The following is a 26,242-nucleotide window of genomic DNA, read 5'->3' as shown; positions in this document are numbered from 1 at the left end:
TCTCAGGAACATACCTGAGTTTTTTAAAATTCTTCTTGAAAAATATATACAGGAACAGGGGAATTAGGCTGTTCATTTAGCCTACAGATGAGGTATTGAAATCAGCAAAAGCATATTTGTTTGTTAATTCTTGTATCTAGTGGATGTTGGGTTTTATTCATTTTTGGATTATGATGGTCTTTGGTTATGAGTAATTAAGTTTGCATCATATTAATTATTAATTCATTTATCAGTGAGCATGGAAATATATTTAACTTCATTAAGCTGCACTAGAGGCTTTTATTTTCAACAGGGACTTACTCATGTATGAGATTACATTGCAAAATCTTCTCTTTAAACTGGGCTAGTAACTAAGACTTCCTCCTGCTGCCTTGTGTGTTCTTGTATGCTGGTGCCCATGTTCCTTTTTCCAGAATAGTGACAAACTTGATAAAATAAGAGTTTACAGTATTCAAGTGAATAATTTCCTCGACATAGAGCAGCAGCATCTATTGAACCCCTATTGATAATTACCGTAAATATCATTTATCATTTATTTAAAGATCATTTATCTTTAACATCAAAGAATATGGCAAAGTGTGAAATTAACTGAATGTGTCCCTTGCAACTGAAATGTGCTCCAGAAGAACTATAGTCATAACTCAGGGCAATTGCTATGAAGGTTAATTCCACCTCTCACATATTGCAAATAGATTCCTTCTATCAGCTTATGTATGTCTCTGAAAAATACTACTTGTAGCTCCATATGGCTGGAGAAAATCTTTGTGGTCCACAGCTGATACACACAGGATGTTGCCTTTCACATAAAAAGGATTGTCACCAATGTTATTACCTATAGCAGTAGTATAGCTAGAGGGGGTGCAAAGCAGTAAGTTTTGCAGGACGCCTCACTGCACCATGCAAACGACCCCTTGCCCTCTCCTTTGGACCATTTCAGGCATATGCCTCCTTTTTGCTCCCACTGCCCAAAATGGCTCCAAACGGGAACTACTTGCGTGGTGCGGTGAGGCGCCCTGCAAAACTTAGTGCTTTGCATGCCCTCTAGCTACACTACTGCCCTATAGATACCTGATGAAGATTAATTTTCTTTTTATCTGTTGTTCTGGATCATCTTAACAATGGTGGGGGAGGGATCAATGCACTGAGGTTTTGTTGAGAGAGGCTTCTCCCATGTCTCTCAACTTTTTAATACCCGATACCAAATTTGATTTATTTGGAATAGTTTTCTTCCACTGAAACTGCAAAAGGTTGAGAGAGTTTCTAGAAGCTGATTCTGATAATAATCCATGACGAAAGAGTAGGTCATGATGATCCGTGCTGAGAAGGATATATTTTGTCATATGTCTAGCTGGAGTAGCTGCAGAGTACATCCAAGAATTGTGAGTAATGAAGTAACAGAAAAAGATAATGCGTTTTTATGTTAATATGTGATCTTGCAAGAGTAGGGAAAAGGGTTGTGAAAAGACAAGGGAAAGGTGTTTAGGCTTGGTTACAATGCCTAGTTCAGAAGTGGTGTTCTTTTGAAATCTTATGCTAGAAGGGAGTTGGAAAAATGGTTTGAAGTCATAAAACAGTAAATCTAACCATTTGTTTCTCATTGAGGATACGTTCTTAGAAACTTCCCCCCTTCCCTTAGCTACTGTCATCATGCCAACTCCTGCAGTCTTCAACAGAAATTGTATTGGCAACCTTCAGTCTCGAAAGACTATGGTATCGCGCTCTGAAAGGTGGTTCTGGCACAGCGTCTAGTGTGGCTGAAAAGGCCAATCCGGGAGTGACAATCCCTTCCACACCGGGAGCAAGTGCAGTCTGTCCCTGGTCTGTCTCCCTGGCTATGAATAGTGTATAAATTATTATTGGATGTCTATGTAGTTGCTGTCGTCTGCTCTTACATCTGCTCTTTTCCTTTTCTTGGTACTACCAAACTCCACGTAGACATCTACCTGCATATATTTGGAGTCTTATCTTGTGTTTCCATCATCATGTTACTGTGTAAAAGTCAGTTTAGTACAGTAAAAGCTTTATTAATTAGCATCAATGGGGAATGGGGGTTGCTGGTTAACCAGATATGGTGGTTAACAGTTCTTTTACTCCTTGAACCACACTGTGGTCTGGGATCTTTAGCCAGTTCTGCTGCTGGGCTAGGCCCACTGGAAAGCAGCAGCAGTACTGAATGGATGGCAGCCATGATCTTGTCTGATCTTAGAAGCTAAGCAGGGTCAGGCCTGGTTAGTACTTGGATGGGAGACTGCCTGAGAATACCAGGTGCTGTAGGCTTATACCGCAGTCTTTCGAGACTGAAGGTTGCCAACCAAAGAACCATGCCTGGAACTGACCTCCCACTCTGCTGCCGGGGCAGGAGCCAGCAGCTGCTGCTGTCCAGGCCTTCTTGAGCCACCCCAGTGTGTGAGACCCCACAGCCTGCTCCTCTATTTCCTGTCTGCCTGGTGGAAATGTCAGTAACCAAGTTTTCCATTTAGTAAAGTGACAATTAAGAAAGATTTTACTGTTCTGTATTGTTGTTTATAGGATTTTTTTTTCAGGACTTAAGTATATATTGCAGTGGTTCACTTTTATCAGATGATGGTGGATGAAAAATGTAAATCTCACAATCCAGATGAACCCAATTGTGATTTGTTCCTAAAATGTGGCATACTGGTAGACCGGTTATTATTATTTTAGCATTTTGGCCTTCTTTTTCCATGCTGACAACCAGGTGTAGATTAGTTTCATAAATTACATTCTCACATTTGTCCCTCTGAATTCTTTTGCTTTTAATTCTCCACAAGCATAAACTTGTGGGGGAAGCAAAGAACGCACCCTCTGCATGTTTGTTTATCTTCTTTAATTCTGTGTTTTAGTCCTGCCAGTTCTTTTTGAACGGGAACTCCAAAGCAGTGAAGCTAAGGAAGGCAACAAGGTCCGACTTTCCTGTGAGCTTAGCAAACCGGACCTGCCAGTGCAGTGGATGAAGGGGAATGACATTCTGCAAGCTGGTGATAAGTATGAGTTCAAGCAGCGTGGCACAGTGGCAGAACTAGTCATTCGGGATGCCAGCGCCTCTGATGCTGGTGAATATACTTGCAGCACTGGCGAGCTAAAGACTTCTGCGCACGTGAAAGTGACAGGTAGGCAGAGCCTCTAGTTTTGTGAAGCCAAGTTATGGATCCCATTAGCGGGACTTCCTAGGAGACCCTCACAGGAATAATTTGCCCATAAATTTGCTCAGTACAGCAGCACACTGGATATATAGAATGCGTGCTGGTTCAGTCATTTATGTTTGTTTTCCATCCCACAGTGCAGCTGTATGTTCAATCATGCAAGTCTTAACCTATTGTTCACCAGTGCTTGAAAAGGCCTGGCTGTCGTGTACTGAAGTATGGAGCTTGTGAAACGAAATCCCAGGCTCATGGCACTCAGGAAACTAACCTTGGTTGATGACACTTGATCCCACTTTACTGCCATGGTGGAACTCAAAGCACCATACATCATGTTTCTAGGCATGAACCAGACCCAGACCTGCTTAGCTTTTATCGTTATTTATATTCCACTTCCACAGAAATGTCCTGAAGGGTGCAGTCCTAACCAACTTTCCAGCACTGGCATAGCTATGCCAGTGGGGCATGTGCTGCATCCTGCAGTTGGGAAGCAGTCACGGAAGCCTCCTCAAGGTAAGGCAATGTTTGTTCCCTTACCTCGGAGTTGCATTGCCCTTACCTCAGCGCTGGAAAATTGGTTAGGATTGCGCCCTAAAGCAGTTTACTTGATAGAAAAATTAGTAAGTGGTTCCTGGTCCCAAAGAGGCTCCCGTCTTAAAAAAGACAGAGGCAACAGCAGGAAACAGCTACTGAAGGTGATACTCTACTGGGGTGAGTAGGGACAATTGCTGATCCACTGGTAAATTCAAGGGAACCACTACTTAAAAAGACATCTCTTTTTAAGAAGTGGTTTTAGCTGGCAGGGGGTTAAACCATTGGTTTGGTTGCTTCATTGTCTCCTTTCAGACCGTGCTTTTGTTATCTATGGTGGTGGTACTGATGATGAGGTCCAGAAAGAGTTTCACATAAATGAGAAATGTAGGCCTCAGTACTACTGGGATAGGGTCTGGGTTGGCCCACTTCATAGTGTAGTAGAGTGAGGCTCGCAGCATTGAATGCTCCTCCCTACACACAGAAGTTGTTGAAAAGGAGAATCTAGAGATTTTCAATAAATTTAATAACCACAGAAAATTAAATGCCAGGGAGAAGGGCTGTAGGCTAATATTCTCCCTGTCATGCTAGTTATCTATGTGCAGGGAAAACTAGCAACAAAACATTCTGATCTTGCAGATGGGATCTTTGTTGTGTGTGGCTCTATGTGCTTGCATCCAGTTTTTTTTTTCATCCTTTCCCATTCACTCTGGGTGTGCATTTTAGCTGTGCCAGTCCTTATTAAACAAGAACTTAAGGACACGGAGAAGGAAGAGGGGGACACTGTAACCTTACGGTGTGTGTTCAGCAAGCCTGATGTTTCTGTGGCCTGGAAGAAAGGGACAGCTGTTCTTCAAACGAGTGAGAAGTATGAGATGAAGCAAGAAGGGTGTGTGGCTCAACTGGTCATTCACCATGCAGAGCCGGAAGATGCTGGGAGATATTCCTGTAATGCTGGAGATCAGCAGAGCACAGCTCAGATCAAAATCCATGGTAGGGTGAACAAGGATGTGATCATCTTATTGTCTCTTTCCTTTCCTTTGTGTACTTATTAGATAAAGTTTTAGCTTGTTGTGGTTTAGCAGCAAATATACGGAAGTACATTGAAGTGCTCCTCAAAAGTTCCTTTAGGTTTTTCTGCAATGTTGGTTTACATTTATTATTATTAAGAATATTATACACCGCTTTTCAATTTAAAAAAATTCACAAAGTGGTTTACAGAGACAATCAAATAAAGTGGTTTATGTATCTTTGCCTTTTGCTGACCTTCTGCTTTAAGACCATGATAGATCTTAACATCTATCATTAACATCCTTCTAATCAGTAACCATTAAAAAATAATCGTAATACACCAATGACCCAAACCTACCTGGGCTGTCGTTTCAGTGCCACTGGCACTGACTGCCATAAAGTAGTAGGCACCAATCTTCACAGGTGCTCCAGAAGCACGTTGCTGGAATGCTGGTGGGAAGGTCGGGGAAGGGTTCAGTGCAGGTATTGTCTCAGCCTACCTGGCTGTCACAGATAGGCTGGGCAGAGACTTCTGCTGCTATTAGGGTGAGCTGCTCAGATCTTACAGAAGGGTAGGATAGATGGGACAGCCTAGACAAAAATGGGTAGACTCTTTGGCAAGTGGAAGAAGACTGGGAACATGGAATGGTCCAGAATGAGGGGGAGAGGATAGGATCAGGAGGGGGAGTCGGAGAGAAAAAAAAATGGGTTGAAAGAATGAGCACATGTATGCGAGCAGGAGCAGCAGGGAAGGAAGACTGCAGAGTGTCATGTGTGATGCAATCAGGTGTTTTGCTGGCAAATGATTCTGATTTTGAAAAAGAAAATACTTCATCCTTCAGCTGTACCTGTTCGTTTCAAAGAAGCGCTAAAGAACGTGGAAGCCACCCAAGGCGGAACCGTCACTCTGCACTGCGAGCTGAACAAGTCCGCTCCCGTCGAGTGGATGAAGGGCCACAAAGGTTTAAGGCCCAGTGGAAAATACCGAATGAAGAAAGAAGGAACTGTTGCTGAGTTGACAATCCACGATCTGGATCTGAAGGACACTGGAGATTACACGTGCGCCACTGGAGACCAAAAGACAACAGCTGTCTTAACAGTGAATGGTAAAAAAGCAGCACTACAAGGCTTTTGGAGCAGCTTCGTCACCTTTTTCAGTTGGCCTTCTGAAGCTCAGATTTCTTTGCTGCATTTCCTTTGCAGTGGTATTTCTTTTGGCACAGAGGCATAAGGCTCCCTGCTTTACTCCTCCTGGGTTTCCAGGATGCACAATGTCTCTGTGCATGCTTTGATGATTTGTGTAGTCCTTCTGGAAATGACATGAAGGGGGGGAGAAGAGAGTGTGTCTCCTCTGGGCACACTACCTGGCATGCACATAGCATGAGATATTGCAGAGGAGGGCACCAGGACGCAGATTGTGTTTGTTGTCTTGTGTCCTCCCTGGGGCATTTGGTGAGCCACTGTGAGATACAGGAAGCTGGACTAGATGGGCCTTTGGCCTGATCCAGCGGGGCTCTTCTTATGTTTAGTTCTCTCAACCTCATTAAGAAAAGGTTGACTGTTGTGCCTCCTCCTGGGTTTTTTCACTTGTCTATTGCTTTTTTAAAATGAGGCTCTTTAGTTTCTAAAGAGAGATCTGCTCCAAAGTGCTCCTTTCCACCTTGGGAAAATGGCAGGGCTTATTGAAAGCTTCTGAAGTTTGTTGGGTTTGTTGCTGGGAGCATGTTACAAGGAAGGTTCCTTGTAAGCGAGTGATGAATCCCACAGTTCAGCAGCTTGTCAGAGAGAGTCCGCACTGAAATTATGGCTGTTGACCTAGTATCTGTCCGTTCTGCGTCCTTCAGCCTTGGCGGCACACTTCAAAACACAGCTAAAGAATGAGGAAGCCACTGAAAGCGGCACAGCCACTCTGCACTGCGAGTTGTCGAAGGCCGTTGACTCTGTCGAGTGGATGAAAGATCACAAAGTGCTGAAACAGAGTGACAAGTACAAAATGAGGCTCGAGGGCCGTTTCGCTGAGCTAACCATCCAAGACCTGGAAGTGACAGACGCTGGAAGTTATACCTGTGTGTGTGGAGATCAGAAGACCAGTGCAGCAGTGAAAGTGAATGGTAATAGAATTTGTATGCATTACGACAGCTTGTTGGTATGCACCTTATATAAGCTGGTGCTCCATGTGGCTCTGTTGCTGGTCTCTTTTCCTGCAGTTCCCCCATATCTTCATATGCACACAATGCATTTATCTCTTTCTGCAAAAAGCCCTCTTGTTTCTGCTCTGTTTTATGCATAAGGCTCTTTCTTTCTTCTGTGGATCTCTACAAATGCTCCCCCTGCAAGGAGCAATTCACATGCAGTAAAACAATGTATAAGACTTGATTCTTCTAGAGTTTTGTTGCCACGTGCCTCTCAGTAGCATAAAACATTCCTGTATCAGGCCATAGGCCCATCTAGTCTGGCCACTGTGAGAAACAGGAAGCTGGCCTAGATAGGCCTATGGCCTGATCCAGCAGGGCTCTTCTGATGTTCTTATATTTTCATGTCCATGATAACCCCTCCTCTCGTGGTTTGACTTCTTCTCTCTGTCCACATTGCATTCTTCAGCACTACCTGTGTTTTTCCAAGAAGAACTAAAAAGCACAGGAGTTACAGAGGGTGAATCAACCACACTGTGCTGCAGGTTGAGCAAGGCTGCCCCTGTGGAGTGGCAGAAGGAACACAAGGCGCTCAGGTCAGGGGGCAAGTACCAAATAAGACAGGAGGGTCCGTGTGCTGAGCTGGTGATCCAGGACCTGGACTTGACCGATTCTGGAGACTACACTTGCATATGTGGAGGGCAGAAGACCACAGCTAGCCTAACAGTGAATGGTAAAAAATATATACCATTTGTGCTTTAAATTAAACTGTATGTCCCTATTCCTTCTCTTCTTTAAATTATCCAGTTGAATCTGACACTACTCTAATACCTGTGTATCAATGGCCTACATTCATTAAAATAATAACTGCTGGGGGAGGCAGGTGGGAAGGGGGTCAATAGGATCAGAATTATGGCACACAGAGAGGGGGCATTTAACCCTTTTCTCTCATGCCACTGTCCCAATTTTAAGAAGCCTTTCATAATTAGTTTTCGTTGATACCAGTAGAAGCCTGTAATGCAGCCATTAATCCAAGTAACTCACCCTGGTTACACTGGAAAAACACTTACAAATGGTTGCTAAGAGTAGTAAAGTCCATGGTCCTGACTGCCTGTGTTCTGATGCACTCCTGTCTCACATTACATTGGTTCTGCAGCCCTTCCTACACTTTTCACCAAGGACCTGAAGGATGAAGAAGTTATGGAAGGCAAAAGTGCCACTCTGCGATGTGAGCTGAACAAAGCCTCGGCTGCTGTAGAGTGGAAGAAAGGACACAAGATCCTGAAGTCAGGCAACAAGTATAAAATGAGGAGGGAAGGTGCTGTCGCTGAGCTGATAATCCAAAACCTGGACACCGCAGATTCTGGAACTTACAGCTGCATGTGTGGAGAGCAGCAGACCACGGCGTCTCTAGAAGTCAAGGGTAAAAACATCCTCGTGGTTCTGCCTTTGAATCCCTTATTTTGAGTCCCATGCCTTTCTAGGTCTGATGGTTCTACGTCTGTTCTCAAGACATCATACCATAGAGTTAATCATCCAAAAATGAGCCTTTGCTTATTTAGAGGTGTGGATCCCCTTTTTAAAAATTCTGTTCCACTTTTACTGCAAATACCAACATCACGAGGCGTGATAGTTTTGAAACTACCATTTCAGAGTTACTGGAGTTTCTGCATTTTCTGTCAACTGAAAGGTCATTGCAGGACTTGATCTCTTCAGGTCTTGCTTATATTTAAGGATGCTCATCCAGCTGTACAAGAACCCTCCAGGAAGATTTGAGATAGAAACAATGTTAATCAAATATAAAATATCTTATTAAAACAGTTAAACTGTAGCAATGTTAACCTCTATCAGCAACCAACTTAATTGGTGCCTTCAAAAATCATTCAAAAGAAAAAAGTTTCTTCTTCTTTCTCAGAGTGTGTGTGGAAAGGGAATTCCACTATTGTGGGTTAGGAAATGCAATGAATGGTAAATTCAGGGGTGCTCAAGAAGTTGTGAAGGTATATAAGGAAGGAGAGATCTTTATTAGGTAGATTCAAGTGCCACCACAGCTAGTCTCTCCTTATCTAGGACTCTTACTAAATTCCGCATTTCCTCTTGCCATCCCTGAGGTTCATCTCTCTGGGGACGTTCTGGTAACCAGTGTAACCAACACGTGATGCCTTTTGCAATTGCTGAGTGATAGAAATCCAGTGTTTGAAGGGATGAATGTGCCATCAACTTAGTTTCCTTTCCCTCCTCCATTTATTTTTGCACTCTGTCCTTCTTGCCAGCCCTTCCTGTGCTTTTCAAAGAAGGACTGAAGAACAGGGAAGCTGTAGAAGGTACCACAGCCACTCTCCATTGTGAAATGAACAAGGCTGGTGCTGACGTGAAATGGAAAAAGGGATCCCAAACTCTCAAGCAGAGCGACAAGTACAGGTTGAGGCAGGAAGCTACTGTGGCTGAGCTGCTGATCAGAGAACTACAGGTGGAGGATTCAGGGGAGTACACCTGTGTTTGTGGAGACCAGAAGACAACAGCTGTTTTGACCGTCCATGGTAACCAAATGTTGTACATTACAACAGGATTTCCCTTCTCTGTGTAAATGCCTGTTTTTGCGTTGTGTTGGTCCATTGTTTCTATCTTTTGTTCCTTCAATTCTGTCTGTCTTCCTGTTGGTTGCTTGTTTACATACATTGCAGTGTATTTGTCTGAGGAGAAATTAAGGGTGTCACAACGTCATCCTGGATATTATGGTCAATGTTTTCCACTTAAGTTGCAGTCAAAACCATTTTTGCCCGTGTTATCTGCCTGCAACTCAAGAATTATTATTATTATTGGCAACCTTCAGTCTCAAAAGACTATGGTATTGCGCTCTGAAAGGTGCTTCTGGCACAGCGTCTAGTGTGGCTGAAAAGGCCAATCCGGGAGTGACAATTCCTTCCACAACGGGAGCAAGTGCAGTCTGTCCCTGGTCTGTCTCCCTGGCTATGGGCCTTCCTTCTTTGCCTCTTAGCCTCAGACTGTTGGCCAAGTGTCTCTTCAAACTGAGAAAGGCCATGCTGCACAGCCTGCCTCCAAGCGGGCCGCTCAGAGGCCAGGGTTTCCCACTTGTTGAGGTCCATCCCTAAGGCCTTCAGATCCCTCTTGCAGATGTCCTTGTATCGCAGCTGTGGTCTACCTGTAGGGTGCTGTCCTTGCACGAGTTCTCCATAGAGGAGATCCATTGGGATCCAGCCATCATCCATTCTCACGACATGACCGAGCCAACGCAGGCGTCTCTGTTTCAGCAGTGCATACATGCTAGGGATTCCAGCACGTTCCAGGACTGTGTTGTTAGGAACTTTGTCCTGCCAGGTGATGCCGAGGATGCGTCGGAGGCAGCGCATGTGGAAAGCGTTCAGTTTCCTCTCCTGTTGTGAGCGGAGGGTCCATGACTCACTGTAGTACAGAAGTGTACTCAGGACGCAAGCTCTGTAGACCTGGATCTTGGTATGTTCTGTCAGCTTCTTGTTGGACCAGACTCTCTTTGTGATTCTGGAAAACATGGTAGCTGCTTTACCGTGGTCTGCATGGTAAAGCTACCGTGCAGCGGTAAAGCTCTGCACGGTAAAGCTCTGCACGGTAAAGCTACCGTGGTAGCTGCTCTGCCTGCAACTCAAGAATAACATCTCTGAAGTGGTGAAGAAGTACAATGGCACAAAACAGTGCTGTTCCAAGTGTGCTCCATCCTATGAACACAGTGTTTGTGACACTTTGGAATGTTCCCTGTTCCTAGTTTGTTGCTTCTGTACTGGCCCAGATGTTCAGGAAGAAATCCCTGAAATGCGAAGTCACAAGATCTTCACAAAATGTGGGGAACTCCAGGCCTTCTTACATTTTCCCCTTGTGTGGACTAATTGCAAAAGTTCTATGAGAGCATAGTGTTGGTGAACGGTTTACAGGAGTTGAGTGTACTGAATGAAGGCATCTGTTTCTTGAAAGTGATCAGTGTAGACGCAGCCTTGAGAAAGATTCAGGGTGCTTGATGCTTGTGCATTTGAACATTGACTATCAACAGGGGAGCATCATCATGGCTTCGTTCATGGAGCCACAGAACTGAAAGACTTTTTAACATTCATCATCTCCTTATATCCCTGCACAGTGCAGGTTTCTACAACCTGAGACTACCTGCTGGACTCTTATCTAGCTATTCTTGAAAATCCAGTTCAACTATTTTATAAGTTTCCAATGCAACTCATTGCTATTGGGATGGTTTCTCTAATACATGACTCAGTACCAAAAGCATGGTAATTTAGATGCTGCAGTTCTACTAGTTGTTGCTTTTGCTTTAACTGTTCACATTCTTGACTGCTACCTAGCCCAAAATGTTACATTCTTTTGTCCATAAAATCTAACCATCAATGCTTTTTGCACAGTCTTTTCTCCTTCTTTGAACACATCTCACTTTCCTCACAAATTTGGGGCAGAGCACCAAATAGCATCCCTTTTCTTTTTCCTATTCAAATCACACCTACAGTTCCTGCCTTTCAAAACTGGTGCACTTCCTTTCTTTTCTGTTAGGAAGGGAAGTGGAAAAGCAAAAGGGTTTTCCCTTTTTTTTTACATTCTTTGCTTCTTGCTTTGCAAGAGAGGCTGATAGTAGTGCTAGTGTACCCCTAGGCTGCCCCTGAGAAGACTGATCTTGGCCTAGAAATTTCTGAAAAACTCAAAGCAACACATCTCAGGCCTTTGAGCATATTCAGTGTTTTATTGCATTCAGGGCTTGTTTCAGCTTTTCTTTCCTGTGCTTATAGCTTAAAGAAATGAAAATAAAATTGGGTGCACAAAATAAATAAATAAATAAATAAATAAATAAATAAATAAAATCTGCAGTTCTTTGGGTCAGATTTGTGTCTGACCTTTGCAACAATACAGTTAGCCTAATCTTTATCATATTTACTGGCTCACTGGCTAGTCCCAATAGAGCTGCAATTTTGTATGCATTTACTGGGGAGTAAGCCCATTTAACTCTTATACTTCTGATACAAAACTTATTTTTTCATGTTATAGTCTCACCAAGTTGTCTATTACATTCTCCTTTATTATTCTCCTTAAAGGTTTCCACTGAACTTAACAGAGTTCATGGCCCTTTCTAATTTGGGGAAAAAATACATTATTTTTCATTTGCTAGCAGTGTTTACTCCTCTCATTCCATTTCTGTTTTGTTTTTGTGAAATTTTCATTTCTGTTTCATTTGTGGAGATGTTGAATTCTAGACAGGAAAGAACTATTTGTTGTTAGTTATATGTTGTTTGTTATATGAAGTATGTTTTTGTGCTTGTTATCTCCATGTAGCCATTGTGTTCGGAAACATGATGAAAGAGCAATTCATTATTTCATTTTAGCAAATGGTTGAGTTGACATTTCCATTTTACTTGTCCAAAGTGTTGTCAGAAAACCTGAAATGTAGGAAAGAGCAATATGCCAATATATTTCTTTTATGTTTCCGCTTTCAGGTTTATTATTTAAATTTAACACATCAAGGCTTATTGAAATTTAACATGTGAACATCTTAAATGTCAGAACCTTTGAAATTTTGATTTTTGGCATTTGATGGCATGACATTGCTCTTTAAAAAATTTTAAGTGCTTTATGTGTTCCTCTGATTGGGGGCAAGAAGCCCATGGGTGCTCTCTGCAAAGCGCTGCTTTTTCAGAAGACTCCATTGATTTGAATGGTGCTTCCACAGGAGCTGTGCTTGCTGGGATGCTCAGGGGTCAGGAATATGTGGGTCATCACTCTATCAATATTAACCCCCCCAGCTGTGCCTGCATGTTTCCCGGAAGAGATGAAAAACAAGGAAGCTACGGAAGGCGGGGTGGCCACTCTGCATTGTGAACTAAGCAAGCCTGCGCCAGTGGAGTGGAGGAAGGGGGAGAGGCCGCTCACACCTGGTGACAAATTTAAAATCAAGCAGAAGGACAAAGTTGTGGAGCTGACAATCTATGACATCACTGAGCAGGATGCTGGAGATTATACTTGTGTGTGTGGAGACAAGAAGACTTCTGCCTCTCTGACTGTGCACGGTAAATATTATACGTGAATAAAAATTTGATACTGCCAAATCTATACTGTTTATAGAAGCAGTTATCCTGTTTCTTGTTATCTGGCTGCACTAATGCAGTGGGAGTGCTACCACTCCCTGTGAATAGTCCTTTAATTCATAGTGTCTGGGGACAGTCAAAACACTTTTGAGAATCCTGAACCTCAAAAAATTCTCATGGCAGTAGATTATTTTTTTCTAATTAATTCCGTTAATCAATATGTGTGTGTATATGTATAATAACACTTAAGATCAGGTAAAACTGTAAAACTATCACCTTCCCATATAGCCTACACTAAACTGTCATGCTGGCTGGTTCACCAGCCTGCTTTGGACACCAGCCTTTTACTGGATCCTAATGTATTGTAGGAGTCTATGTGCTGAATGGGGAGAGTGAGGGCTGGATGGGGCTGGGGTAACCCAGTTATTTTGTAAGAGTGTGTGTGTGTGAGAGAGAGAGAGAGAGAGAGAGAGAGATTGACTTCCTTATAGCCCAGTTTGTTGTGCTGATGTGAAACTCAAACAGAATCAGCTGTGATGATTTCATTGGGAACATCTGATCTGATATGGCTGCAGAGTGCTAAAGCTAGAGACAAGTGGTGTACAGATGGAGGGATGCAACATGAGCATATTTAACATGGGGCCTTTAGGGACGAGTGGAAGGGGGCTGTGGAGGAAAAGCATGAAGTCTATAGGTTGTATGGGGAAGGTTATACCTTCCCTTGAGTGGTTGGGCAGGACAGAGCTACTTAAAACTTTCATTGCAGAAAAACTTACAGCTTCATTGAGCCTGTTATTAGAGAGCTGCACTGTGTTTTATGAAGATCCATTGGAGAAACTGGGCAAGTCACTATATCAGTTCAGGATTTCCAGTTGGTCTCCATTTGTAGTGTGTCTCAGTCCTCAGCTGCAACATTTCTCTAGACTGTCTTAGACTGTTTTCTCAGATGACACTCAATCTGCAAAACAGAATAGTCTTGTGGTTGCTAAATCACATGATCCAACCTCAAGCCATACAGTACTCCTATTCAATTTAGAGCATAATCTTAAAGATGGGAGGGAGTGGGAGGTGGGGAGTGGGAGGTGGGGTCAGGATCCTAGCCCCTGTTCCTGGGACGGCACGGAGCAGCTCCTGGCTGCTCTGTTCTGCTCAAATCTGTGCTACTTTGTCAGGTGGCGCAGATCCAAGTAGACCCATTGGGGCTGCTGTGGCTTTCCCCAGGGTAAGGGGAAAAGTTTCCCTTTGTCTTGGACTGAGCCTCAGTCATCCCCAAACTTGGGCTGGATACAGCCAGGCCTGCCAGCCTGCCTGCTCCAGTGCAAGATAGGATTGCGCTGTTAAACTGTAGCCACAATATTTAACTTTTATAGGAATTAGTAGTAGTAAACCTTTAATGGCATAAATACATCTGTAACAAATTCTACAAAACAATGACACCAAAAAGCATGCAACACAACAACAACAACAACAACAAGTATTTATATACTGCCTTTCTTGGTCTTTATTCAAGACTTTATTCAAGGCGGTTTACATAGGCAGGCTGATTAAATCCCCGTAGGGATTTTTACAATTGAAAGAAGGTTCTATCTTTCAAGAACCACAACAGTCCAGGTGTTTCACTCTGATCTGGCTTCACATTCTGGCCTCCATCCTCCCACGCTCAGAGCATATGGAATCGCTCGGCTTCAGCTTGTCAGCTGCTCCAAGGTCGCACGGTGCCGGTGGCCTCGAACTGGCGACCTTGTGGATGTTATCTTCAGGCAGACGGAGGCTCTACCCTCTAGACCAGACCTCCTCCAAGCGACACACATCAAGGAAAAATCTATCCACAAAGAGTAAACTGTTCAGCCAACCAATACTATGACTCAGGAATCATGGCTTAGGATCAACTATAAAGCGTTCTGGAAATTCCCAAAGCAAGTGAAAAAAAATAGGAATTAAACCAGTCATTTTCAACTGCTGTGCTGTGGCATACTGGTGCACTGCTAATGGTCTACAGGTGCGCCAAGAAAATTTGAGGGAGGATCATTTGTTAATAGGTCCACTGGGGGATGTGAATCCCTGCTGTCAGTGCAGCGTGCCTTGGCAATTGTCAAACAACTGATTGTCAAGTGCCTTGACAATTTTAGTGCCTTGTCATTGTGCCATGAAATGAAAAAGGTTGAAAACTGCTGAATTAAACCAACACTTAAGCCACGGCTGGATGGTCAGATACAGCAGTTTGTAGGTGAGAAGTTTGAGAAGCAAGGAACTGCCCGTCTCTAAGATCCAAGGCCAAAATTGATGACCAGTTGCAGCTTCTCTTTGTACTTAGAAATAGGACACACTTAAGGTTTTTTCGACACCTCCTTGGTTTTCAGAAAAACTAAACTGTATATCATAAGGTAACTAATGGATCTTAAGGGTAATCTCCCTCACTGTGATGACCTTGTGAATTTAATGTGCTCTTGTGATCTTCAGCCCTCCCTCCACGTTTCAAAAAAGAGCTGAAGAACCTGGAGGCTACGGAAGGTGGAGCAGCTACTTTGCAATGTGAGCTGACTAAAGCTGCAGCTCCCGTGGAGTGGCGGAAAGGCAGTGAGGTGCTCAAACCAAGTGACAAGTATGAAATGAAACTAGAAGGCGTCATTGCTGAGCTTGTCATTTCCCATTTGGAACCGGGGGATGCTGGAGATTACAGCTGCATTTTTGGTGACTGGAAGACCTCGGCGCTCTTAACAGTGAAGGGTACACCATTTAAGGAATATTTTCTGTTTGCCATTGCTAAATACAAAGCAAATAATATCAGAACAGTCATCCATATCCATCTGTTCTATGCGTTTGTTTGGCCTGTGTAGTATACAAGCCCCAGAGAGGTTTTCAAAGTATCCTCTGAATTCCATAGAAAAGCCACTATGTTTAGATGTCAGAGTTTGATTCCACGTGAATGCAGGATAAAGAAAGATGCGCAGCTGCGGCCTGTCCAGAGACGCTTCCCAGCCCTGAGTGCGCAGTGGTCCCTGGGAACGGCCTCCTCCCCACAGGCCAGGCAGCAGGCGGGTGTTCCAGCCCCTCTGGAAGCCACATGCCGAGGAGGCTGCCCTCAGCTCTTCTGGCAGCCGCTTCCAGGGCGGTGGTGCCCTGCACCTTCTGCCACCCCCTGGCTGTGGATGGCGGCCGCACTTGCAGTCGCAGGTGGCGCCGGCCCCCTTTCCCAGCACTCCTGAACACCCCCCGTCTTGCTCCAGGCAGGCCTGTCGGCTTCCTCCGGGGCAAGACCACCCTTGAAGAGGACCCACAGGTGCACATTTGGCCCGCGTGTTGCGTCTGTGCAATGTTGGGCAGAAAGGGGGGCGGAGTCTGCTGTGTTGTTGCTTCCCTAATGCTGCTTTTCAGTGGTGCATCTTATCTGTCATCTGAAGTTTATATATTTGGGGGAGGGGATCATATTCCTTGATGTAATAGTGGTTCCATTACCTAGACATGTATACTGATTCTGCTGTGGTTCACCCTAGCAATTTTTTTGAAGGAATCAGTAGTATAACTAGAGGGGGTGCAAAGCACTAAGTTTTGCAGGGAGCCTTACTGCGATGTGCAAAGGGTCCTTCCCCCTCATCTTCGGAGACATTCCAGGTGGGGGGGGGCCTCCTTCAAGATCTGTGCCTGGTAGTTGGTGTTGTCCAGACTCACACGCTCTGTTCATTCCAAACTTCTCAGCCCTCCCTGCCCGTTTTAAGAAAGGCATGGAAAATCAAGAGGCCTCCGAAGGTGGGACAGTTGTGTTACAGTGTGAGCTGACAAAGGCTGCTCCAGTGAAGTGGAAGAGGAAGCACAAGTTGCTTGAGCCAAGTGACAAATATGAAATGAGGCAAGAAGGTGCTGCCTTAGAGCTTGCAATCCGCAACGTAGAGCTTAAAGATGCTGGAGACTATTCCTGTGTGTGTGGTGACCAGAAGACAACTGCAACCCTGACAGTGCATGGTAATTCAGAACGGCCTGCATATTCAGTGTCTGGTTGGTCTGGACAACCCCGATACTCCCTCCTATTTTGTCCCATGTGTCAATGTTGGAATGTTCTTTCTGACGTCCTTTGTCTCCTGATCGTCCTCTAATTCATTGCAAATCCTAGGGTACGTGCCTGCACTGGTTATTCGCTTGGTCCATTGACTGTTTCTCCTCTAGTTCTAGAGCAGAGGTTTTCAAATTCAGTTCTGAAGAACCATAGAGTTCTTCAGAAGCTTATCATGGATTCTTCGACGGGAAGATTTGTAATAGGAAGTGAACGTCAGGTTGTTGACCTCTGTTATTTTTCTCTTATTTGTTATGTTGTAGGGCACTTGATATGACAGTGACCCAAAAGGCCTGTCTTGAGTCTGTGGTGTAGAAGGTGTTTTGTGACAGATGCATTTGTTATAGGAAAAAATTTCGTGAAGATAAATTGAAAACCACAGTTCTCTGGCAGAGGGCATTCCTGAGCGAGTGGGAATGTCCTCCACCAACCAGGAGGCAGGGTCAGCTGAACACACAATCTCCTCATGCAGAGGGCATCCTGTCCTCAGGCTGACCCTGGCCAACTACTGAGCTCTGTGCTCAGCTTCCATTTCTCCCCTGATTGCCTTCCATTTGAGGTAAATAGGGCACAGTGCCAGGATTTTGGGCGGTCTTCCTTCAGGCATTGGTAGGTGGGAGCTCATGTTGCCCCTTCCCACAACAGAGGCTAAATGTCTCTATGCCACATTGGCCTGGCCTTGCCCAATGTCTGTGCAGCTTAGGGAAGCACAGTTCAAGGCAGTTTCACTTGCTCTGGCATCCTTAAATTATTCCTATCCTGGAATGACCCCATGCACTTGTGTTCCTGTATTTCCCTCACTTGTTTGCTCATAGGGTGGTCCATGGTCTGGATTTGTCTTCCTGTTTCTCTGTTGAGTCCATGTCTGCAGTGTGGTGCCCTCATTTCAGCAGTGTTTCATGTGAAAAATTTTGGTAACACTTATTCCTTAGCCCTGCCTGTGCTTTTCAAAGAAGAATTAAGAAGTGCAGAAGCCACAGAAAGAGAGACAGTCGCTCTATGCTGTGAACTGAGCAAGCCTGCTCCAGTGCAGTGGAAGAAGGGCTCCCAGTTTCTGAAACCCAGTGAAAAATACCAAATGAATCAGGAAGACACCATCATAGAATTGATGATAAATGACTTGGAAGAGGAGGATTCTGGGGAATATACCTGCGTGTGTGACAAGCAACAGACCACAGCTTCCCTAACAGTCCACGGTAACAACAGATATCTAATTGTGTTCACCGTCCCTTCTCCTGTGTATGTGTTTTGTATGTTACGTTTTGTCAGAACCTGTTCTCAGTCTCAATAGCATGTCAACCACAGTGGATAGCTGTGCTGCATAGATGACTATGATCAGTTTCCAAATGTTGCGTCTTTTAGTTCTGCCAGTCCTTTCCAAGAGAACCCAAAGGGTGAGGAAGCAATGGGAGGTGGAAGAGCCACTCTACAGTATGAACTGACAAAGGCCGCTCCACTAAAGTGGGTGAAGAAGCAACATGTGCTCAAAGAGCACATGTACAAATTAAAAAATACATCAGGAATGTTCTGTTGTTAAGCTGGTGATTCAAGATGTGGAGCTGATGGATGCTGTCAAATACACCTGCTTCTGTGGAGACCTTAAGACAGCAGCTTCCTTGATCATGCATGATAAAGCAAATTGAATAGTCACCTGCAATCCTATTCATATCTACAGTTGAAATTAACTTGTACAAGTTAGTGTTTGTCATTCAAATCTCTGTGGTGTTGTCTCTGTTGATTGTTGGGCATGGCAACAGGATGTTTGTAGCAGAAGCAGCACTGAAATTGTTTGCATGTTCCCAATGCAGTTTAGTGGTGTTCCTGCTAGATACAGTCTGCAGGGAATTAATGTCTTGTGAAAGTTCCCATTGACTGTGGTAGTCCTGATGTAAATTACAAGAGAAAAAGTGTCATTTGTCATTTTTTTTCAATGCAACGTTTTCCTTGTGTGATCTCCAGCCTTGCCTGCACGTTTCAAATGCAACCTGAAGAATACAGAGGCTGCAGAGGGTGGTGTGGCTACACTATGTTGTGAGCTGACCAAGTTTGCACTAGTGGAATGGAAGAAGAAAAATCAAGTGCTCCAAGGGAGTGAAAAATATGTCATGAGACAAGATGGTGTTAGTGTTGAGCTGGTGATCCACAAGCTCGATCTTTCTGATACGGGAGACTACACTTGTGTGTGTGGAGACCAGCAAACCACAGCATCTTTGGCAGTAAATGGTAAATTGTTTTGTAAATGAACACATTGTAGTCTCCCGCAAAATTTTCCTGTTTCACACTATGGAATTGTAGTTCTTCTAACAATAGTGACCAACCTTTTTTGCATGTGTGCTACTGACAAAGTCCAATGTATGAGAGAATGCCACTATTAAAACACTAACTGAACAATATGCAGACAGCTCCAAGTGCCACCATGTGGTTTTCTCTTTAGTCCTCTGGGCTGTGGAGCAAACTGCAGCACAGACTCAGTGAGGCATGCTGGAGTGCAGGTCTACTTGAGGCCAACAGTCAGGTCCATGAACCTTCCTTTCTCTGAATATAAGTGCCACAAACCTCTGCTGCCTTTGTCTGATCACTATGACTCCACTTGATCATCCATGCTCTACGGTACTCTAGTCTATCCCTTCATGTCCGAAAAGGAAAAAAAAGTACCTGTGGTAGACTGTAACAGACTACTGTGAAGGCTGTAATCCAGTCTAATGTGTAATCCATGTCTAATGGGCATGTGGGAGGCTCTGGTGTGCACGTGGAGATCCACTTGAACAGAGGCTTCAGTTTCCATTCTGCCAACCCATATTCTTCTCTTCCCTTCCTGACCTGCCCTTAATACCTATCCTGATTAAAAATTGGTTTTCATCCTACAAACCCCGCCCTGATCTTGCCGTCTAGCCTTGAAACCTCACTTTGTATCTTGATTCTGCCTGTGACTCCTGATCCTTCTTAACCAGCCTTGAATCCTCACCTTGTCTCAGTTCCATGTCACCTGAAAAGACGACTTCTTGTTTAATCTAAGCTGCTTGGCTCAATTCACATCAAGCGCAGTCACCATCGTACCTTTTGGGACTTTTTCATGCATTCTGTTTGTTTATACCCCTCAGCTCTCCCTCCGTTTTTTGAGGAGGAGTTGAAGAATGAGCAAGTTACAGAAGAGGGGACTGTCACGCTACGCTGCAGGTTGAGCAAAGATGCTCCAGTAGTGTGGAGAAAAGGGCGCAGTGTTCTTGAAGCAGGTGAAAAGTACTCAGTGATGCAGCAAGAGGCCACTGCTGAGCTGGTTATCCATCATGTGGGACTGCAGGATGCAGGAGATTACACCTGTGTTTGTGGGGACCAGAAGACAACAGCTGCTTTAACTGTTCATGGTAAAAACAAATGGATAGTCTTGATTAAGGTGGTTTTCTCATGTCGCTTCGGAAACTTAACAGTTTCATGCAATAGTTTGCTGTGTCAATCTTTATGTATTTCCCCCAGTGTTAAAAAGATTCAAAGTTTATAGCTGGTGTTTTTATGTTGTCGTGTTTATTTTTGTCTCCCTCCCTTTCCATTCTCTAGGAATAGGACAAGACCTGCTAGGTCTTCTCCAAATTCCACCTCTCCCCTCCAAGAATTCTTTCCTTTGATAAGGCCTTTCCAAAGCCAATAGAAAATGAGTTGGGAGCTTCATGAAAATTTGACATACCAGCGCTGAAGTCAAACTCTTAGAGGAAGGAACTAAAACAATTCCTTGATGCCTCTATGGTCAATTTAATTCTTAGGGGATTCACTCTAAGAAGTACCACATTACAGAAGTTTAATTCATTCTGGTTTTCTATTTTACTCTTCCTTTGGAGTTCTTTCCCATTTTTGTTGCTTACAGCAGCCACAAAATGCTGATGGGCCCTCTGTGTTCTGCCCTCAGCTTTACCAGCCCTTTTCAAAGAAGAACTAAGGAACCAGGAGGTCACTGAAGGTGAAACTGCCAGTCTTCGGTGTGAGCTAACCAAGGTGGCACCAGCTGACTGGCGAAAAGGGCAGCTGATTCTCAAACAGTGTGAGAAGTACACAATGAAGCAGGAAGGCACCATTTTGAAACTGGTGATCCACAATCCAGATGAAGAGGACGCAGGAGAGTATACCTGTGTCTGTGGAGATCAGCACACCACTGCTACCTTGAGAGTCAATGGTAAACAATGCTGGCTTTTAACACAGGCTCTTGAGTAACAGCTCGAAAATGGGCTCCTCTGCATGTGTTGGCCTTTCCTTCATCTTCCTCAACACTCAAACTTCCTTTCCTTTGCAGTACCATCCTTTGAGTTTAATGAATCTGTGACCAAATATGTACAGGACGTTTGCCTTCACATCTTCCTGATTTCCTACAATCCTCACTATGATGGTTACTTTGTACCCTTTCTGTCATTCTTCCAGCAGTTGTTGTCTGTTTCCCTTGCCTTCCTTCCTTAAACTCATATGTATATATGCCTGTTGCACTGGTAATAAATGGGTAGCAACTTATAAGTGTCAATGTCCACTTCTACACTCCTTATGTATACCACTGTCTGTTTCTGTTTGAGTGTCAAACAATATAGGGTGTATCGATCCCTTCTCCACTTGGCAAGCAGTGGTTCCTCTGACCAGCCTTTGTATTGGCAACCTTCAGTCTCGAAAGACTATGGTATCGCGCTCTGAAAGGTGGTTCTGGCACAGCGTCTAGTGTGGCTGAAAAGGCCAATCCGGGAGTGACAATCCCTTCCACACCGGGAGCAAGTGCAGTCTGTCCCTGGTCTGTCTCCCTGGCTATGGGCCTTCCTTCTTTGCCTCTTAGCCTCAGACTGTTGGCAAAGTGTCTCTTCAAACTGGGAAAGGCCATGCTGCACAGCCTGCCTCCAAGCGGGCCGCTCAGAGGCCAGGGTTTCCCACTTGTTGAGGTCCATCCCTAAGGCCTTCAGATCCCTCTTGCAGATGTCCTTGTATCGCAGCTGTGGTCTACCTGTAGGGCGCTTTCCTTGCACGAGTTCTCCATAGAGGAGATCCTTTGGGATCCGCCCATCATCCATTCTCACGACATGACCAAGCCAACGCAGGCGTCTCTGTTTCAGCAGTGAATACATGCTAGGGATTCCAGCACGTTCCAGGACTGTGTTGTTTGGAACTTTGTCCTGCCAGGTGATGCCGAGGATGCGTCGGAGGCAGCGCATGTGGAAAGCGCTCAATTTCCTCTCCTGTTGTGAGCGAAGAGTCCATGACTCGCTGCAGTACAGAAGTGTACTCAGGACGCAAGCTCTGTAGACCTGGATCTTGGTATGTTCCGTCAGCTTCTTGTTGGACCAGACTCTCTTTGTGAGTCTGGAAAGCGTGGTAGCTGCTTTACCGATGCGCTTGTTTAGCTCGGTATCGAGAGAATGAGTGTCGGAGATCGTTGAGCCAAGGTACACAAAGTCATGGACAACCTCCAGTTCATGCTCAGAGATTGTAATGCAGGGAGGTGAGTCCACATCCTGAACCATGACCTGTGTTTTCTTCAGGCTGATTGTCAGTCCAAATTCTTGGCAGGCCTTGCTAAAACGATCCATGAGCTGCTGGAGATCTTTGGCAGAGTGGGTAGTGACAGCTGCATCGTCGGCAAAGAGGAAGTCACGCAGACATTTCAGCTGGACTTTGGATTTTGCTCTCAGTCTGGAGAGGTTGAAGAGCTTTCCGTCTGATCTGGTCCGGAGATAGATGCCTTCTGTTGCAGTTCCAAAGGCCTGCTTCAGCAGGACAGCGAAGAAAATCCCAAACAAGGTTGGTGCAAGAACACAGCCCTGCTTCACTCCGCTTCGGATGTCAAAAGGGTCTGATGTGGAGCCATCGAAGACAACAGTGCCCTTCATGTCCTTGTGGAAAGATCTGATGATGCTGAGGAGCCTGGGTGGACATCCAATCTTGGGGAGAATCTTGAAGAGGCCGTCTCTGCTGACCAGGTCGAAAGCCTTTGTGAGATCTATGAAGGCTATGAAGAGTGGCTGTCGTTGTTCCCTGCATTTCTCCTGCAGTTGTCTAAGGGAGAATACCATATCAGTGGTGGACCTGTTGGCTCGGAATCCACACTGCGATTCTGGATAGACGCTCTCTGCAAGTACCTGGAGCCTCTTTAGTACAACTCGGGCAAACAGCTTTCCTACAACGCTAAGGAGAGAGATGCCGCGGTAGTTGTTGCAGTCACCCCTGTCACCTTTGTTCTTGTACAGCATGATGATGTTTGCATCCCTCATGTCTTGAGGTACTCCACCTTCTCTCCAGCAGAGACAGAGGATTTCATGCAGCTCAAGCAGCATACAAGGCCTGTCCCAGTGAGCGCAACCTGAAGGTCCTCCGAACTGCTCGCAGCAAAGTCCAACAGACTGCCAGGAGATGTGCTAACGACTACTGGCTCCAGCTCTGTTCCGAGATACAGATAGCAGCTGACACCGGCAACATCAAGGGGATGTATGATGGTATCAAGCAGGCCCTAGGTCCAACACAGAAGAAAATTGCCCCTCTGAAGTCTGCCACAGGCGAGGTCATCCAGGATCGGGCGCAGCAGATGGAACGCTGGGTGCAGCACTACTCTGAGCTATATTCCAGAGAAAATGTAGTCACCGAAGAAGCACTGAACAACATTGAGTGCCTGCCTGTGCTGGAAGAGCTTGACAGTGAACCAACCCTAGAAGAACTTCACGTGGCCCTGGACTCCCTTGCCTTTGGCAAGGCACCTGGAAAAGACAGCATCCCTGCTGAAGTCCTAAAATGCTGCAAAGAGATCATCGTCACTGAGCTGCATGAAATCCTCTGACCAGCACATGGATGGAAATTAGGCAGAGGTTGGTTCTCTGAAGAGTCCAGCTTGTTTCAATGCACTGGTGGAAAACGCCTTGCCAAGAGCACAGTCACATGAATACAATTTTAGACACACCTTGATTTATAAATTGCACCAAGAAGTTGAGCAAAAGCTAATTGCACCATCTTTTACCAAACACATTTCACAAGAACTGTTTTGCTGTATCAGTCCAGTTTCCATTTAGTGCAGCATTCTGCTTTTCAAACAAGAGAGACACGGGCAGAAAGTAATAGAAGATTAAATGGCCACTCTGTGTTGTGTGTTGATAATTCCAGATGTCTCAGTGAAGTGGAAATGTTTAGTTAGGAAGGAACAAAAAGGAAGATCCCTTTGTTGAGCTGGTGATATCTACTGTAGATCTGATTGATTTTGGAATACCTGTGGAGACCAGCAGATGACAGCTGCCTTAGAAGGCCAAGTGACATTGGAGGAGTGTGTTCTTCTTTTATAATCAGCTCACCTTTGGACCTGAGCACCATCATTCCATTGCTAGTCATTCCTGAAGGCAACCTTACATCTTAATGTTTGTGTTCCTACTTCTAGTTGTTTTCTTGTTCCATTCTCTGTCTTTATAGTGTCTGCCTTCATGTTCTGTTGCACTTCTGTAGCATGCATCAGTACCCAGCTCTAGATTGCTGTGGAACTGCATGGAGTCACCATCTATCATTCCATTGTGCTGCCAAACCAGAGAATCCAGTACCTGCTGAAATCAGTGGAAGGCTTTCCTCTGAAAATTAGCAGGCGCTGGATCAGAACTTTGCATAAATTCCCCATTGCATTTTCTGTCCCCTCCCACTCTACCCCGCATTCCTTTTTCCCCTCCACACCATTCAACTTCCTATGTTGAATCTTCACACATTTATTTTGTGCTCTGCAGCCCTGCCACCACAATTCAGAACAGAACTGAAGGATGTGGGAGCCACTGAAAATGGAACTGCTACCCTGTTCTGTGAGCTCACCAAGGCAGCTCCTGTGCAATGGATGAAGGAAGGAAAGAAGCTCACAGAAAGCAAGAAATACAGACTAAGACAGGAAGACACTGTCACAGAGTTGGTGATCCATGATTTAGAGACTCAGGATGCTGGATGTTACACCTGTATATGTGGAGACCACAAAACCACAGCAGTCTTAAGAGTTAACGGTAAAACATCTGAAATAGAACCAGCTAATGAATGTATTCCTGGCTGAATAATAATAATATAAATACAGAAGTTTATGCATGTGGTAGGGCTGAAATACATATTTGAATTGAAATCTGTGGATTAGTTCATGCATAGATATGCCTCACTTGATTGATTGTGGGAATAGCATTGGGTGAAATAGAAGTTATACCTGTGTTTTTCATGTGAGTTGGCTCATCTGGACATGCAAGTCACCCCTGGGATTTTGCAGTAAATCAGGGGAACATGTACGTGTGAATCAGGGCCAAGTGATCAAAATTAATGCTATAAAACCCATTTATTTCTGGCTGTTTTCTCTAGGGTATTTCTGTATAGCCTTTTTAATGTGAAATTTGGTACTTGGTTTAAAACTGCAATTTGAAGCTGTAAGGGCACGGTGCAGTTCAGATCATGCTGTGTTGGAACTAGATTTGAAATGTTCAAAGTTCTGAATTCATTTAAAATATAGTTCCCGCGCTGCAGCAAATTTTCTGCTTACTATAAGATAATATGAGGCAATCTTAAAAGTTGCAGCTTCTTAATTATATTTTAAAAAACTTTATGTGAAGCTGTCTGTTTACAACTTCAGTGAATACGAATCTAGCAGATATTTTTTGGCAGGCCTCAAATTGTAGGTTCGTCACCCTAAAGTTCTGGGATATTTTTTTTCAGTGATTTTGACCAACATTTTGCATTTGGGAGGTTTCAGTGACAGTAAATAAAAATATGGGAGAAGTTTTTGGAAACTGGGAAGGAGCAGTACTTTGCCCTCAGAAACCCCAAGCGCTGTGTCAGCACAACAGAAATACTGTATTTAGGAAACCTCCTCCCCAAAGGAGAGAAACAAGAAAGCAACTATAATTTGAAATACACCAGAGCAGTGCATTCTGCTGGAGTCATCCAGTGAGTTAATTTTCCACCAGCAAGGCTTTTCAGGGATAGGAGCTTTCAATATTGATGTAGTAAATGGTATGAGCTTTAAAGAGAGGCAGCAACAGCTGTGAGAGACCGGTTTATTTCAGAGTAGAGAATGGGGTGTGTGTACTAACCTGGCATTGAAGTGGTGATTCAAAAACTGAGAGTAAAACGTTTGGTAGCCCCACAGTCATTGAAAACTGTGCTCCCTTCTTCTCCATCATGATGTGGGTTCAAATAGAAGGTCCTCACATTGGAATAAGCGCCATAATTTTATCCTGAAGAACACCTGTGGTGGCTTCTCCTTCTCCATTATTTCCACATGTGGTCTGTTTGCCTCATGGGTTTTTCCGACAGCAGTTTGTTCTATATTGTGAAGGC

At 44.4% G+C, this 26,242-nt stretch overlaps 1 protein-coding gene across 13 annotated transcripts in view; it reads left to right on the top strand.

The window, feature by feature from the left end:
* OBSCN (obscurin, cytoskeletal calmodulin and titin-interacting RhoGEF) overlaps window positions 1-26,242 on the top strand; it is a 210,209-nt gene that overhangs the window by 64,572 nt on the left and 119,395 nt on the right. For 8 of the 13 annotated variants that reach the window (XM_066627017.1, XM_066627014.1, XM_066627011.1 and 5 more), the window contains 11 exons: window positions 2,862-3,128; window positions 4,416-4,682; window positions 5,543-5,806; window positions 6,545-6,811; window positions 7,302-7,565; window positions 7,989-8,255; window positions 9,106-9,372; window positions 12,619-12,882; window positions 15,361-15,627; window positions 16,597-16,860; window positions 24,664-24,927. In XM_066627017.1, coding sequence (XP_066483114.1) covers window positions 2,862-3,128; window positions 4,416-4,682; window positions 5,543-5,806; window positions 6,545-6,811; window positions 7,302-7,565; window positions 7,989-8,255; window positions 9,106-9,372; window positions 12,619-12,882; window positions 15,361-15,627; window positions 16,597-16,860; window positions 24,664-24,927 — 2,922 coding nt within the window. The remainder of the gene's footprint in view (window positions 1-2,861; window positions 3,129-4,415; window positions 4,683-5,542; window positions 5,807-6,544; window positions 6,812-7,301; window positions 7,566-7,988; window positions 8,256-9,105; window positions 9,373-12,618; window positions 12,883-15,360; window positions 15,628-16,596; window positions 16,861-24,663; window positions 24,928-26,242) is intronic. The other 5 variants (XM_066627008.1, XM_066627010.1, XM_066627012.1 and 2 more) reach the window with 5 other exon arrangements.

This window comes from Tiliqua scincoides, chromosome 5, assembly GCF_035046505.1.
Source record: "Tiliqua scincoides isolate rTilSci1 chromosome 5, rTilSci1.hap2, whole genome shotgun sequence".
NCBI classification, from domain to species: Eukaryota; Metazoa; Chordata; class Lepidosauria; order Squamata; family Scincidae; genus Tiliqua; species Tiliqua scincoides.
The sequence above is the reverse complement of the archived record's forward strand: the minus strand, read 5'-3'. Positions and strand labels throughout refer to the sequence as shown.